The sequence below is a fragment of the Macrosteles quadrilineatus genome, unplaced genomic scaffold, assembly GCF_028750875.1.
Source record: "Macrosteles quadrilineatus isolate MER2022 unplaced genomic scaffold, UCM_ALF_1.0 Scaffold_2__2_contigs__length_208266976, whole genome shotgun sequence".
Lineage (NCBI taxonomy): Eukaryota > Metazoa > Arthropoda > Insecta > Hemiptera > Cicadellidae > Macrosteles > Macrosteles quadrilineatus.
Genome location: NW_026542595.1, coordinates 132,063,436 through 132,075,649, shown reverse-complemented (window position 1 = coordinate 132,075,649; position 12,214 = coordinate 132,063,436). Strand labels below are relative to the sequence as shown.

Here is a 12,214-nt window from a genome sequence, read left to right as displayed (position 1 = left end):
TGACAGTTTGTTTGTTTGAAGTTCAATCACGCATTAACTACTGGTCAGATTGGGCTGAAATGTGGCTTTATGATAGCTCAGATTCCCGATTAATACATGCCTATTCTTATCTAAAAAATCCTTTCGGGCTAAAAATTTATAGATATTTATTTAAGTAAATAAAATATGTATGTTGAATTTTAGCAAGCTTGTGATCTTTATTTTAAGACCTATTATTGGATTTTTCAAGCAAAAAATAGTCAGAAATTAAATTACCCCCACCACAGCAAACCTGCACCTTAAGTGAATTTCAATTTGCCTTATTGAATTTACACTAAAATATCACATTAAAAATATCATTATTCCCTATTTAAATAGCACTACTTTAACTAGTACTTCGGTTTGCTGCGACAGGGAGAGTAAAAAAGTGTTTTTAGTAAAATGTTAAATAGTTTAGTATAAAACAAATGCATTTTCCAAATTTGATAAAAAATATATTAAAAATATAGTACACACACAACAACAAGTCTTTCTTATTCTCCGTAAGAATAACTTAGGAATTTTTAATTTAATTTTTTTTTTTTAATTTTCTCTGTAACTAGGTATTAGGCCCATGACAACACTTCAATGTACCAAATTGTTTTTTTTTCTGAGCCCTAAAATGGTTTCGAAATAAATTGCAAAATTTTACGTTTTTAGGGTAAAAAATGGGGATACCCAATTTTTACCCCATAAAACCCCCCATAAACCCCTGATCCCATGGTCCGATCATGCTGGTTCGCGAACTCGTTCAAATAAATGTAGATTTACACGTTTGTACCAAATTTCATCGAATTCGAATCATTTTTGCTTGAGTTATTGTGCTAACGGACACATTTGACCAAAATCTTGGACGCCATCTTGAATTTTGGACTTCCGAGACTCCGATTTCATTAGACTTTTTTTCCTGGAAAATACACGTAATTCTAAGTCAAAATAACCGATAAAACAATTTAAAGCAATTTTTTTAGGGTTCTCGTACGGATTTACTCGACTACTATGAGGTTATTTTATTTACTCTTATTTTGTCATTGATTATAGGAAATAAGTCAGATTAGTAGAGATAATTAGACCACAGTTTAAAATAGTTTGGACCAAAATTAATTAAACCACAGTACAAATCAAGGCTCTGTACACGAGTCTCAATAAAAAAATGATAAATGCAAATTATTTTACTGCTCCACTTTTCAAGGAAAGAATAGAAAAATAACAATGTTAACATGTTTTATGAAATCGTGTTCAGTTGTGGTTACGTTTGGGGGTGCCTATATCAGCGCCCCCAAACGTGAAAATATCACTTTTATTTAAACTATGAATATATTGTAGTTTAAATTAACTAATATGGGAAATTACGATGTACTATTCAATGAGGGAGGGTAATTATCAAGGATAGAACGAACTGATAACGGTATGGATAATAAACATTGACAATTACGTCATTAGCTTTACTATCGTGTTTACTTTTTATATTCCAGCTGTTAAAAACAAATTGTTATTGTTTTTACTTTTCTTTGTTTAGACTTATTTATTTAGTAATTAATGCAGTGAAATTGATATAAAGGATAGGTGTGACGATTAGTTTTGATGTTAGGACACCAAAGTTAAATTATGTGTACTGTGAATTTTATTGGATATTATCGTTTTATTTTAGGTCGTTTCTATTCAGACCTACTGGAAATTGTGTATAGTAAGTTAGTTGTATTGTGGTGATAATAATTATGGAAGAGGCAGGTATGCTATGGAAGGTAGTATCGTTGTCTATACACTTCTCAATTGACTATTACCTTTGACTATTGGATACAGAAGTTGTATAAGATAAAGAAGTGTTGTATTAATAGTCAAAGCTATTACTCTCTCTACTGTATGCTACTTATAATCAGTGTGCGTCTGTGCGAATCGGCTGCAAATCTCACTTTAACGCTTTTCATATCGTAAAAATTGCAGAATTGCTGTTTTATTGTAAAATTATCGTATTTAAAATGCATAAAAACATATTTGGTCGCACAACATTTGTTTAAAGATGATTTTTCACATTAAAACTGCAAGAACATTTGTCTTTTTTAAACTAGCTGATCTGAATTGTACACGGTTTTAACTGACTACTGAATTCCCGTACGTAGGACGGGCTAACACCTCGTGTATAATTAAATTTAAAAGTTCAACAAGGCCAATATATAATAAATTCTTTTAATCCACAAGCGCTTTCAGAAACTATGTTTCCATCGTCAGGCTGAGTTTAAACACAGCCTGACGATGGAAACATAGTTTCTGAAAGCGCTTGTGGATTAAAAGAATTTATTATACAGACTGTCCCAAAAGTCCCGGACCGGTTTAATATTTTCTAAACAACAACAGATAAATCAATAAAATTTGGTACATTAACACCACACCTAAAAATCTACTTTTTTAAGGAAATATCAATTTTCGGTCACATCATGGGGACGTCCCGCTAGGAGTCAGAAGGAAATTTCAAATAGAAGCATAGGTTGACATGTACATCAAATTAAAGGTTTTTACTAGCAGAATTTAATGCCACAAATTTGAACTCAAACGGATAACTGAGTAAAAAATGGCAGCCGTTCAAAGATTTCTTGAATCTGCCATTTTGAATCTTTGAACGACTGCCATTTTTTACTCAGGCGTTCTTTTGAGCTGGAATTTACGGCATTGTAATCTACTAGTGAAGACCTTTAATTTGATGTACATATCGACCTATGTTTACGTTAACAATTTTCTTCCAATTCCTAGGGCTGTGCCCCCCGAGGAGTAAGCGTAAAATAGCAATGTTAAACGAATCTTTGAACCTCTGTCTTTCTTGACTCGGTTGTCCGTTTGAGTTCAAATTTGCGGCATTATATTCTGCTAGTAAAGACCTTTAATGTGATGTACATGTCAATCTATGCTTCTATTTAAGATTTCCTTCTGACTCCTAGCGGGACGTCCCCATGATGTGACAGAAAATTGATATTTCCTTAAAAAAGTAGATTTTTAGGTGTGGTGTTGATGTACCAAATTTTATTGATTTATCTGTTGTCGTTTAGAAAATATTAAACCGGTCCGGGACTTTTGGGACAATCTGTATATTGGCCTTGTTGAACTTTTAAATTTAATTAAATGGCATTATACCAAAAGCTAGTCTAGAATGTTAGCGTCGGCTGCTAGACTTGAAAAATTAAAACTTAATTTCTAAGAAACTGAAACCCTAAACTAAAATTATAACTTCGACATTCCCTAGTTCTCAAAATTATCTTTCTTTCAACACAATAATCATGAAAACCCGACAAGTGGTCGTTTCAGAGTTGTTAAATAAAAAAAAACTTTGTCTCGTTAGATACGGGATCATAGACGGTCACGTCTTGATTAATCACAGGGTTATGTTCATTGATGAAAGGTAGTGAATGGTCTAAATCGTGCCAAATATAGCAAAAAATATGAGTGTGCGTGAAAAAATTTACTTCTTTTGTACCCTATTTCAGACGGCTTAGAGTGATCTAGGAAATGTGATTTATAGGGTGTTCTAGGATGGTTTTTTATACTTTCAAAATAAAATATGGGAATGCGTGAAAGTAGCTAGTTGGCCTATAGGCCTAATGTTCTACCATATTTAAATCTAGATTTAATGATACCAAGATTTGTGTACATCTATGAAACGGAAAAACCCTGATTCTATAACCATTATTGTACATTGTATTTGTACCCGGGCAAAATCGGGTTTTGCTGCTAGTGTAGGCCATATCATAAAACCTATTGCAAACATAACAATTTTGTTTTCCATTTCATAAACAAATATAACATTTTAAAATTTGAAATAAATATATGGTGACCTCGTACAATTGAAATCTTTAGTATTTGTTAGACTTACATTGGTTACGTTCTGCGGGGGATGCTTCTGTGTCAATCAATGTTGGGTTGAAATCTTCTTGAGTAACTGGGGTTACTGAATGTATGTATTTGGTAGATTTGCGGACCAACGTATTACCAATGCGACTCAACTTGTCTTCGATGCGGCTCAATGTACCCTCATTGCGGCTCAACTCATCCTCATTGCGGCCCAACTTATCTTCAGGAGAACTACCACTTCCTGGGACAACTACGATTCTTGCCCTAGTAAATGTAGGAGCTAGAGCGAAACTCACGTATATACATAGAAGAAGTGTTGTTTTCATGACTGCTGATGCCACTGTATAGCTGACTCACACTATCAACCGACCCTTTGACCTTGAGTTAAATCACTCAGTGGGTCAGATATTACACACAAAGCGATAGAATAAAAACAACTTGCAAAACATGGTACGAAACATTATACAAATTTGCCTCCTTAAAACTAGGGTGCGTGATCCAAATGTCTTAATAATTTTCCGATAAGTTGAGTGATTTTTGAGTTATTTTATAAGTTTTTTAGTATGTGAAAGATATAATATTAATCCCATCTCAATCCAACTAAAATAGATAAATTTACTAGTTTTTACGGTTATAAAATATGGTGTGTTTATTTACCAAAGGAAAAAGATATATTTCAAAATGAAGATCATATTACATCTGCAGTATTACAACCATTTTCTCAATATTACCATAACATGTATGTAGTTTTCCGAATCAAATATTAGCTAGGAATGTGTAAAATTGATATACCGCTTAAAATGTACAGGGACACGAAATATCCCGAAATATCCGAAATATCTATTAACTTGGTGCAATATGGGGTTTCGCTATTACACCCCTTTTCAGCTGTCCTACTAAACGATTTTCACGATTGAGATGTCATTTTAAAGCTCACGATTCAGCGTACCTGCGAATGGCAACGAAAAATTTGATTTCCTTAACGGCTTTGTGTCTTTTGTTTCAATTATTTCTAGAATTCACTTTCAAAGATCCAGTGCTGCTAGCAAACTTTCTTCATAACGGTTCAAATATGGAATGTAATCTGTAGTTCGTAAATGGATGAAGAATTGTTTAGGAATAAAGATTTAACTATACATTATGTTGTTCAACCCCCTGACACAAACAACATACCGAGCTGGCTTTCCTCAATATTTGTGTATAGTAGAAGTAGTAAGAGTTAGTCATAAACAATCATAAATTTAGATTCAATTAAAGAATATTCTAAAACTATCCCTTAACAAAGGAACTACTAGTGATTAAAAAGTAAAGTGGTATAATATATTATATTCTTTAAGTATTTTACGACTCTTTGTAAGGTAAAACAATAGACTTTCAGAATTATTATCATGTAACGGCAAGCCGCACCACAACATTACTGAAGCTTTTAGCCTTTTACCACAAGTCTCAAGATGGGATGAGATTGAATAATACAGAGGTATTAGGAGGGTTGGGGAACTCCAAACATATTTTACAGCACTACCTGAAGGGAGAATTATAGTAGTTGCAATATGCTATTAAACCCCAAAATTAAACCGAGATTAACATTTTGTATATTTAATAGGCTATGTGATTTTTCTAGCAATATAGGCTTTAGATTGAACAAGTATAGTGTTAAGTAAGAGCTATAAAATAAAAAGAGTCTCTTTTAAATTACTTACGTACTCTTACTCCTGTGGCCATTGAAAACCAAGGCGGTCTTTGGCCTCGCCAACCATGTGCCTCCAGGATCCTCCGTCCTCTGCCAGCTCCAGGTCTGCTTCCATACTCCTTAGGTCCTTTGTAACCTTTTCAACCCATCTCATCCTTGGCCTTCACAATGGTCTCCTTCCCTCCGGCGTACCTCTTATCACTTGTATTATCATCTCCCTCTCACCTCTGCGTTGAATGTGGCCCAGTCGCCTCAACCTTCTACTCTTAACCACTCCCACAATATCTGGTTCCTCAATTAATTCTCTCAATTCCCTGTTTTTAAATAGCGTCTGTTATTTCCCAGTGGTTATGGTGAAAAGTATAATTGAATCTCGTGGGTGATATATGAACAAAACATCAATCCACTTACTTCAGCAATTTGCATGCAATTCAGTAACAAAAACTTTTCCTTTACACTGACAATGGTGTTAAATGTTAAAGTACTAAGTTATTTCAAGTACTTTCATTTCAGTTTATTTACATAAAATTATTTACTTTTTGAAACACATTAAAAGTTAACCCAATATTTATTTATTTCTGTATTATTTCATCTTCAAGAACTTTTAAATTTCATCTTTCCATCTTTCTCAAATTAGTTTTGAATCAACTTGAATTAGACAATAAGTTAAGCATAAATACCTCACAACACATTTGTCCACATCACATCATTCAACATTTATACAGTTACAGTGCGTTCAAACAGCCGTGGCACCTGACGGATTAGGAGAAACCATGGAAACCCTTAGGGTCTCCTTATCCATCAGGTACCACGGCTGTTTGAACGCAACTGTAATTGCAATGTTACATTATGCACCGCGGCACAACCCATTTTGTAGGGCTTCGCCACCCTAAAATACTCTTGTCTATATATAATCGAATGTATCTCTGTTTGTTGTTTGTCGTATGTTAATGTAAGAAATAATTAAGATTCTGTAGCTGTATTTACTACACAGCTGATAAATATTGAACCAAAGCGAATTCAATTAAACTGAGTTGTACCATTGACTATTACTATACTTACTTTTCGTGTCCGGAAATCAGACTTCGCTTTTCCAAAAATTAGCTACCGATTTGTCATTCGCATGTACTTCTTTGTCTCTCGATATTCCCTCGATATTAATCGAGATCGTTACTAATGGCCTTGAAAAAGACCGTTTAGGCAGATTCATTTTTCGAAGTCGTCCGGTTGTAGAAGGATTTGCCGCTGACATGCCAGCGTTGCCCGGGGTGCGCCCGATTGTGATGTCGTTCATAGTGTGTAATGGTCACAATCTTCGGGGAGGCTCCTTCTGTGCACCCCACCATTACTATAATTTAATACTTTATGCAACCAAAACTAAAGTGGAATATTATAATAGTAATTATTGATTGTACGTAGTTTACCTTTGTTCCTTTAATCAATGGTAAGTGTGTAAATATTTCATTAGTGGCTTTTATACATAAATGATAAGTGTGAATAAAAAATCTAAATTTAATGATCAATGATACGGGTGGAATTTGACTTAAATTAGCTGTTTGTATATGCTGTTTTATCATAAGATCATGGTTTTGTTTTCTTAACGTTTTTGCTTATAGTGGAATTAGTATAATGAGCTTCAGGGATAATGAAATTTGGGTAAAACGTATATTTTGTATTACACCAATGTCAACTTACTGATTGGTTGTACCCTGAGTATTTTAAAATATAGCTCGGGTTTCAAATAAATACTCTTTTAAGTAAGAGTAACTTTTCAAAATGCTATCACACATTTTCATACTTCCATTAGCATACTCACATTGCACTATAGTCTATGGCAAGCTGGTCTAGTGGTATAGCGCAGGTCTTCGCTTCTAGAGGTCCCTGGTTCAAACCCCACCAAATACCAATTATGTTATGTAAGTGATATTGACGCAAATCCCTCTAGACCTAGACTGAAGTAATGTGTAAAACACTTTCGGGCTAGAATCTAATAAAAGAGGAATAAAAAAGCTATTATGTTTTGTATTTATTTTACATAGTTTTCATCAACAGAGATGAAATAGTTATAAATGATCTTGGGGTAAAACGCGAAACAATACTTCTCAAGTTATAAATTTACTGTTTATTAAAAAACAATATATATTTCTATAAAACTGTTAGTGAATATCGAAAAAGATATATTTTGGTAAATTAAAGTTTAGTTTCTGTACAAAATGTTACTATTTGTCAGCTATGAACAAGTACACTTCTGAATCCTCGGCCCGTATATCTTGAAGTCAAAAATGCTCTGCAACAGAGTCAAAGATTATTGTTTTCACAAGTACAGTCCATAGTGTATTTTAAATAGGAAAGTTTTTTGAAAACTGTGACCTGATTCAGTTAGATAAATTACTTTAACATGGGTAAATCTGGTTTCAATTTGCCTAGAAAACACGTTTTGACCCTATTAACCTGCGCAACCTACCCACGGGTCCCCTCGTATCAGAGGTAATAATTCTCATTGATTAAGCATCTTTTTATTTAATTAAAATTAAGTAGATTTTATTTTATTGTATTTAAAAAATATTAATTTCATCTTAATAACTCAATTTGTAGTTTCATAAATATTTAAAACTTTGTACTCCATTTGTTAGAATAATTCTCATGAAATGGTTTCATTCATTCATTGTAGTTAGTTAAGTAAATCACTCATAGATAGGGTAAGCTGCCAGGTTGGGTACAATGGTCATGCTGGACGGTCTCAACGGTTGCTTCAGTGGTCAGAGAGTGGATAGAGACAGAGACAGAATGTGACATGTGTTTTGTGCTTGGACTGAAGAGAAGATTGTTCACCATGTAGTCGTGAGTCAGACATTTATAGACATTAATTTCAAGGGTCATCAGCATCCCTTTCTCATTATTAATTAATATTCCAAGGGTCAGCAGTATCCCTGCATATTTTCAACAAACCTTTATATTCAGTGTGCTGTACATAATTGTGCAATCCTGAACAAGCTCCAATACAGTACAGTAGTCACTAACTGAGGCTAATAGAGCCACTGCAGCTTAATTCCTCAACTCATCTGTGGTCTAGTGGTCAGAGCAATGGACTTACAATCTCACAGCCCCGGGTTCCATCCTACCTGGCAGCAATGTCTTATTGCTTATTTAAAATTGTTTAAATATTATTTGTAACACTTTTATTTTCATTTAAGGGTTATTTCATTTTATTTGTAAGCATAATAGTTATTTTCTTTAATACATTTCCTTTTGTCATAAATTGTGTTTTGTTATTTTTCACAGCAATCAAGTCTCAGGAATTAGCATAAAATTTCATAAGAGGTTAGAGTTAGGATTTTTGTTTTAAAAGGCCTTAAATTTCCTCTTTGGCCTCAACACTCATTATAAATCAACGCGAATACAAAATTTTTTTTAAACGCGTTAAATATCTTTTTTAAAATGTTGCTTCAACAACATCGCTTCCAACAACACTTCAGGATATTGAGTTATTTATCTTTTAAGTTCCACAAAATGGTTAAGAAAGAAATTGCTAAATATTATGTTTTTTAGTCAAAAATGGAAAACCCGTATTTTTACCTCCAAAACCCGACTATACCTCCGTTCCCATAGTCCGATCATGTTGGTTCGCAAACTCGTTCAAATAAACCACGGATACTAAAAAACCCGGTATGGATCATAAACATTTAAACAAATGACGTTTGTGGCCCCAAAGTAAACAAAATCCTTATACTTATGGCATTAATTAACATATGGTTTTGTTTACTTTTGGGCCAAAAACGTCATTTGTTTATGTTTTTGATCTATACCGTGTCCTTTCTAGTATTCGTGAAATAATCGTGGGTCTACACGTTTGTACCAAATTACACCAAAATCAGATGATTTTTGCTTGAGTTATCGCACTAACGGACACATATGATTATATTTATGAATTTGAACGGAAGGGGTTTTTGGCCTCTGGGGTCCTCAAAACGATAAAGTAAATTAGTCCCGGGGTTAGGTCTTACCATGAGACCTACGGTAATAGCTTATTTCCTTAATGAAAAACTCGCTAAAATACTCGCTAATTTTAGAATTAGCTTGTAGAATTTTCTTACGATACGTGTTTCGACTTTACTACATTTCGGGGGTACTAACTATAGACTATATACCAACTGTTCAAGTGACTAACTATTGATTAAGTAGTGTAATGAAAACAATTAGCATAAGAAAGTTCATAAGTTCATAAACAAAACTAAAATAGTTTTCTCTTGCAATTAATTATGAACTTTAAAATTACAGTAAATAGATATTTAAGCTCTTGATTTTTTTATATTTTATTATTAGACAGTACACTGATGAATCTTTATGATGTATACAACTATTTTTAATGATGTTCTATTACAACTAGAGTACATCATCTATTTACTTATTTAATACGCAAGCAGGTTTTTTGTGACAATTACTCCTCCGAAACTACTGAACCGATTGACATGTTTTTGGTGTCATTGGAAAGAGCGTAACGTGAAGTTGTGCAGGAAACTTTCTTTTTAGGGAAATAATTAGAGAGCGAGGCCCTTTAAAGTTTCATATTTCTCCATAAGATTAACATGAGAAACAAACATTGTTATGACTCCAGCTGTTGTCAGAAATTAAACGTGAGACACTGTGCTGCGTTTCTTAATAATCATTGAAAGAGCCGATTTGCAAACTATGGAAACATAGGAAAGTCGCAGAACACTACAAAGGAGAAGAAATAGAAATATATATTTTTTTTATTTATAATCATTATTATGGACAACCTTATGCGGCTATGAGTGGCCATTTGTAGAAACCACTAAAAAACAAGATCAGCTTTTGAAAAATTATAAGATATTTACAAGAAATGTTGATTATATCGAACTGTTATGTACATCTTGAGTATTTCCATAATCTTTAAGTCGAATCTTTTAAAGCCACAATAAATTATGACTGTTATTCGTTTTAAAATAACGCATGTAATACTTAACAATTGCTCGAATTCGAGCAACAGGTACACTACTATACTTACTTGGTAATATCTTCGTGGTACGAACAGTTTTGTAGGGGACAGTTTATCAGATATAGTCGTACTAACTGACAACAGGCGTTCTTCAACTTCGGGTTTAAATTCAGCGCAATATAATGTATCATCAAACACATCCATGCTGAAGATATCACTCATGCCCTTCATGGGAAATTCTTTAATATGACTACCATCATAGCGGACTCTTGCTAAGTAATGAGTGTTGTCAGCCACTTTTATTTCTTCCCCGGAGATATAAATATATTTCCTAGTTCTGTCAAGTGCTATCGTTCTTACACCTCTTTCCCTTTCTCCAGGATGATTTCCATCTATTTCAATCTGTTTAATATCTCCATTTGACTCTATTTTGTAAACTGCATAGTTACTGACAAAAAATACCAATCTGAAATCAAAGAAAAATATTTTTACACTTTTAATTGTTATGATAATATTAAACTAGGTGAACCCCGTCAAAATCGGCGGTTACTTTCAAGGCTTACACGCTAGTTCTTCCAACTACGATAGACTGAAATTGTCAAAACTTTAACATATAGCTTGTTTTAATGAGTACTGGGCCTAAAAAAGGGTAAAAATAAAATTACAATTTGTGCAGATTACGAAATATGATTTGACTATTCAACGAATAAAATATTTCCAGTACATCATCGGAGTTAACTGGTGTCATCTCCTTTTTGAAGAACATTGAGATAGTATTAAAATCGTGTCGATGAATCACTTGTGGTAAAAACTTCTGCGATTTTACCAGTGCAAGGCAGATTAAATAAATATTTATGTTTTTATTTGAGAAAAAAATCGGTTGAGAAGGCACGTTCTTACTACCCCACCCCTAAGCATTGTGAGTTTGATTTTTTCTTTCATTCATTCAGTCATCATACCGTACTTATGTGCCAATGAATTAACCTCTAGCATAATTTTGAGAAATTTGGTAGTGGGGTTGCTGTTAAATCTGGAATTCCTTAACATGATGATGTCAGTTGTCTAACCCTTATCAATTACATGAAGTTGTCAATTTAATCTCTCTTCGGAATTTTCTATGTGTACTGGCAATAATCTCATAGACCTATCTGTCTTGAATAGTATGATAAAATTTAGGTAAAAGTGGCAGAAACCAACCCGTACAATAGATACAATAGTTAACTGGATAAGGCCGGGCGCACACCTGATGCGGCACGGCACGGCACGGCGCGACGTTTTGCCTTAAGGCGCCTTATGCGACTAGATTTCTATTATTTCAAATGGGGGTGCCGCACACATCATCGGGCACGGCAAGGCAAGGCAAAACAGCGCCATACGGCGCTTTGTTCTGCCTTTTCAATTTTCGTCTTTCGGGCAAAAGGCTTGAGGCAAAACGATCTGCGCATGCGCGAGGATCGACACCACGTTCAGCGCAGTGACAGCCCCTGTCAAAATCGGTGTGCACTTCCAACGATTAGTAATTATGATTTTTTTCCTGATCTGCTCTTAGTTCTGCAATGAATGGTTTCAAGTCCTTTTTTGGTTGATGGGATGCACCAACGATTCTCTGTTAGGGAGATCATCCATTACATTCATTAGGTACCATCATTGACTATATAAACAAAACAGTCAATGGTACCATATAGCAGCGATGGCAGCAGCCTCTTCTT

The 12,214-nt window shown here is 34.0% G+C and overlaps 3 protein-coding genes across 6 annotated transcripts in view; 1 reads left to right on the top strand and 2 right to left on the bottom strand.

Annotated features, from left to right (window-relative positions):
* LOC128987662 (uncharacterized) overlaps window positions 1-4,234 on the bottom strand; it is an 80,245-nt gene extending 76,011 nt beyond the window's left edge. The window contains exon 1 of one of the 2 annotated variants that reach the window (XM_054408630.1): window positions 3,881-4,234. In XM_054408630.1, the coding sequence (XP_054264605.1) occupies window positions 3,881-4,184 (304 nt within the window). In that variant the 5' untranslated portion in view covers window positions 4,185-4,234. The remainder of the gene's footprint in view (window positions 1-3,880) is intronic. The other variant, XM_054408631.1, reaches the window with a different exon arrangement.
* A 3,320-nt stretch (window positions 4,235-7,554) lies between these two features.
* LOC128988041 (uncharacterized) overlaps window positions 7,555-12,214 on the bottom strand; it is a 13,316-nt gene continuing 8,656 nt past the window's right edge. For both annotated transcript variants that reach the window (XM_054409222.1, XM_054409223.1), the window contains exons 5-6: window positions 10,575-10,971; window positions 7,555-7,835 (exon numbers count right to left, since the gene is read on the bottom strand). In XM_054409222.1, coding sequence (XP_054265197.1) covers window positions 7,779-7,835; window positions 10,575-10,971 — 454 coding nt within the window. In that variant the 3' untranslated portion in view covers window positions 7,555-7,778. The remainder of the gene's footprint in view (window positions 7,836-10,574; window positions 10,972-12,214) is intronic.
* The window catches only part of LOC128988042 (peptidoglycan-recognition protein SB2-like), a 27,650-nt gene continuing 23,705 nt past the window's right edge, over window positions 8,270-12,214 (top strand). The window contains exon 1 of one of the 2 annotated variants that reach the window (XM_054409224.1): window positions 8,270-8,389. The gene's annotated coding sequence lies outside the window, so the exon portion shown is untranslated. The remainder of the gene's footprint in view (window positions 8,390-12,214) is intronic. The other variant, XR_008490325.1, reaches the window with a different exon arrangement.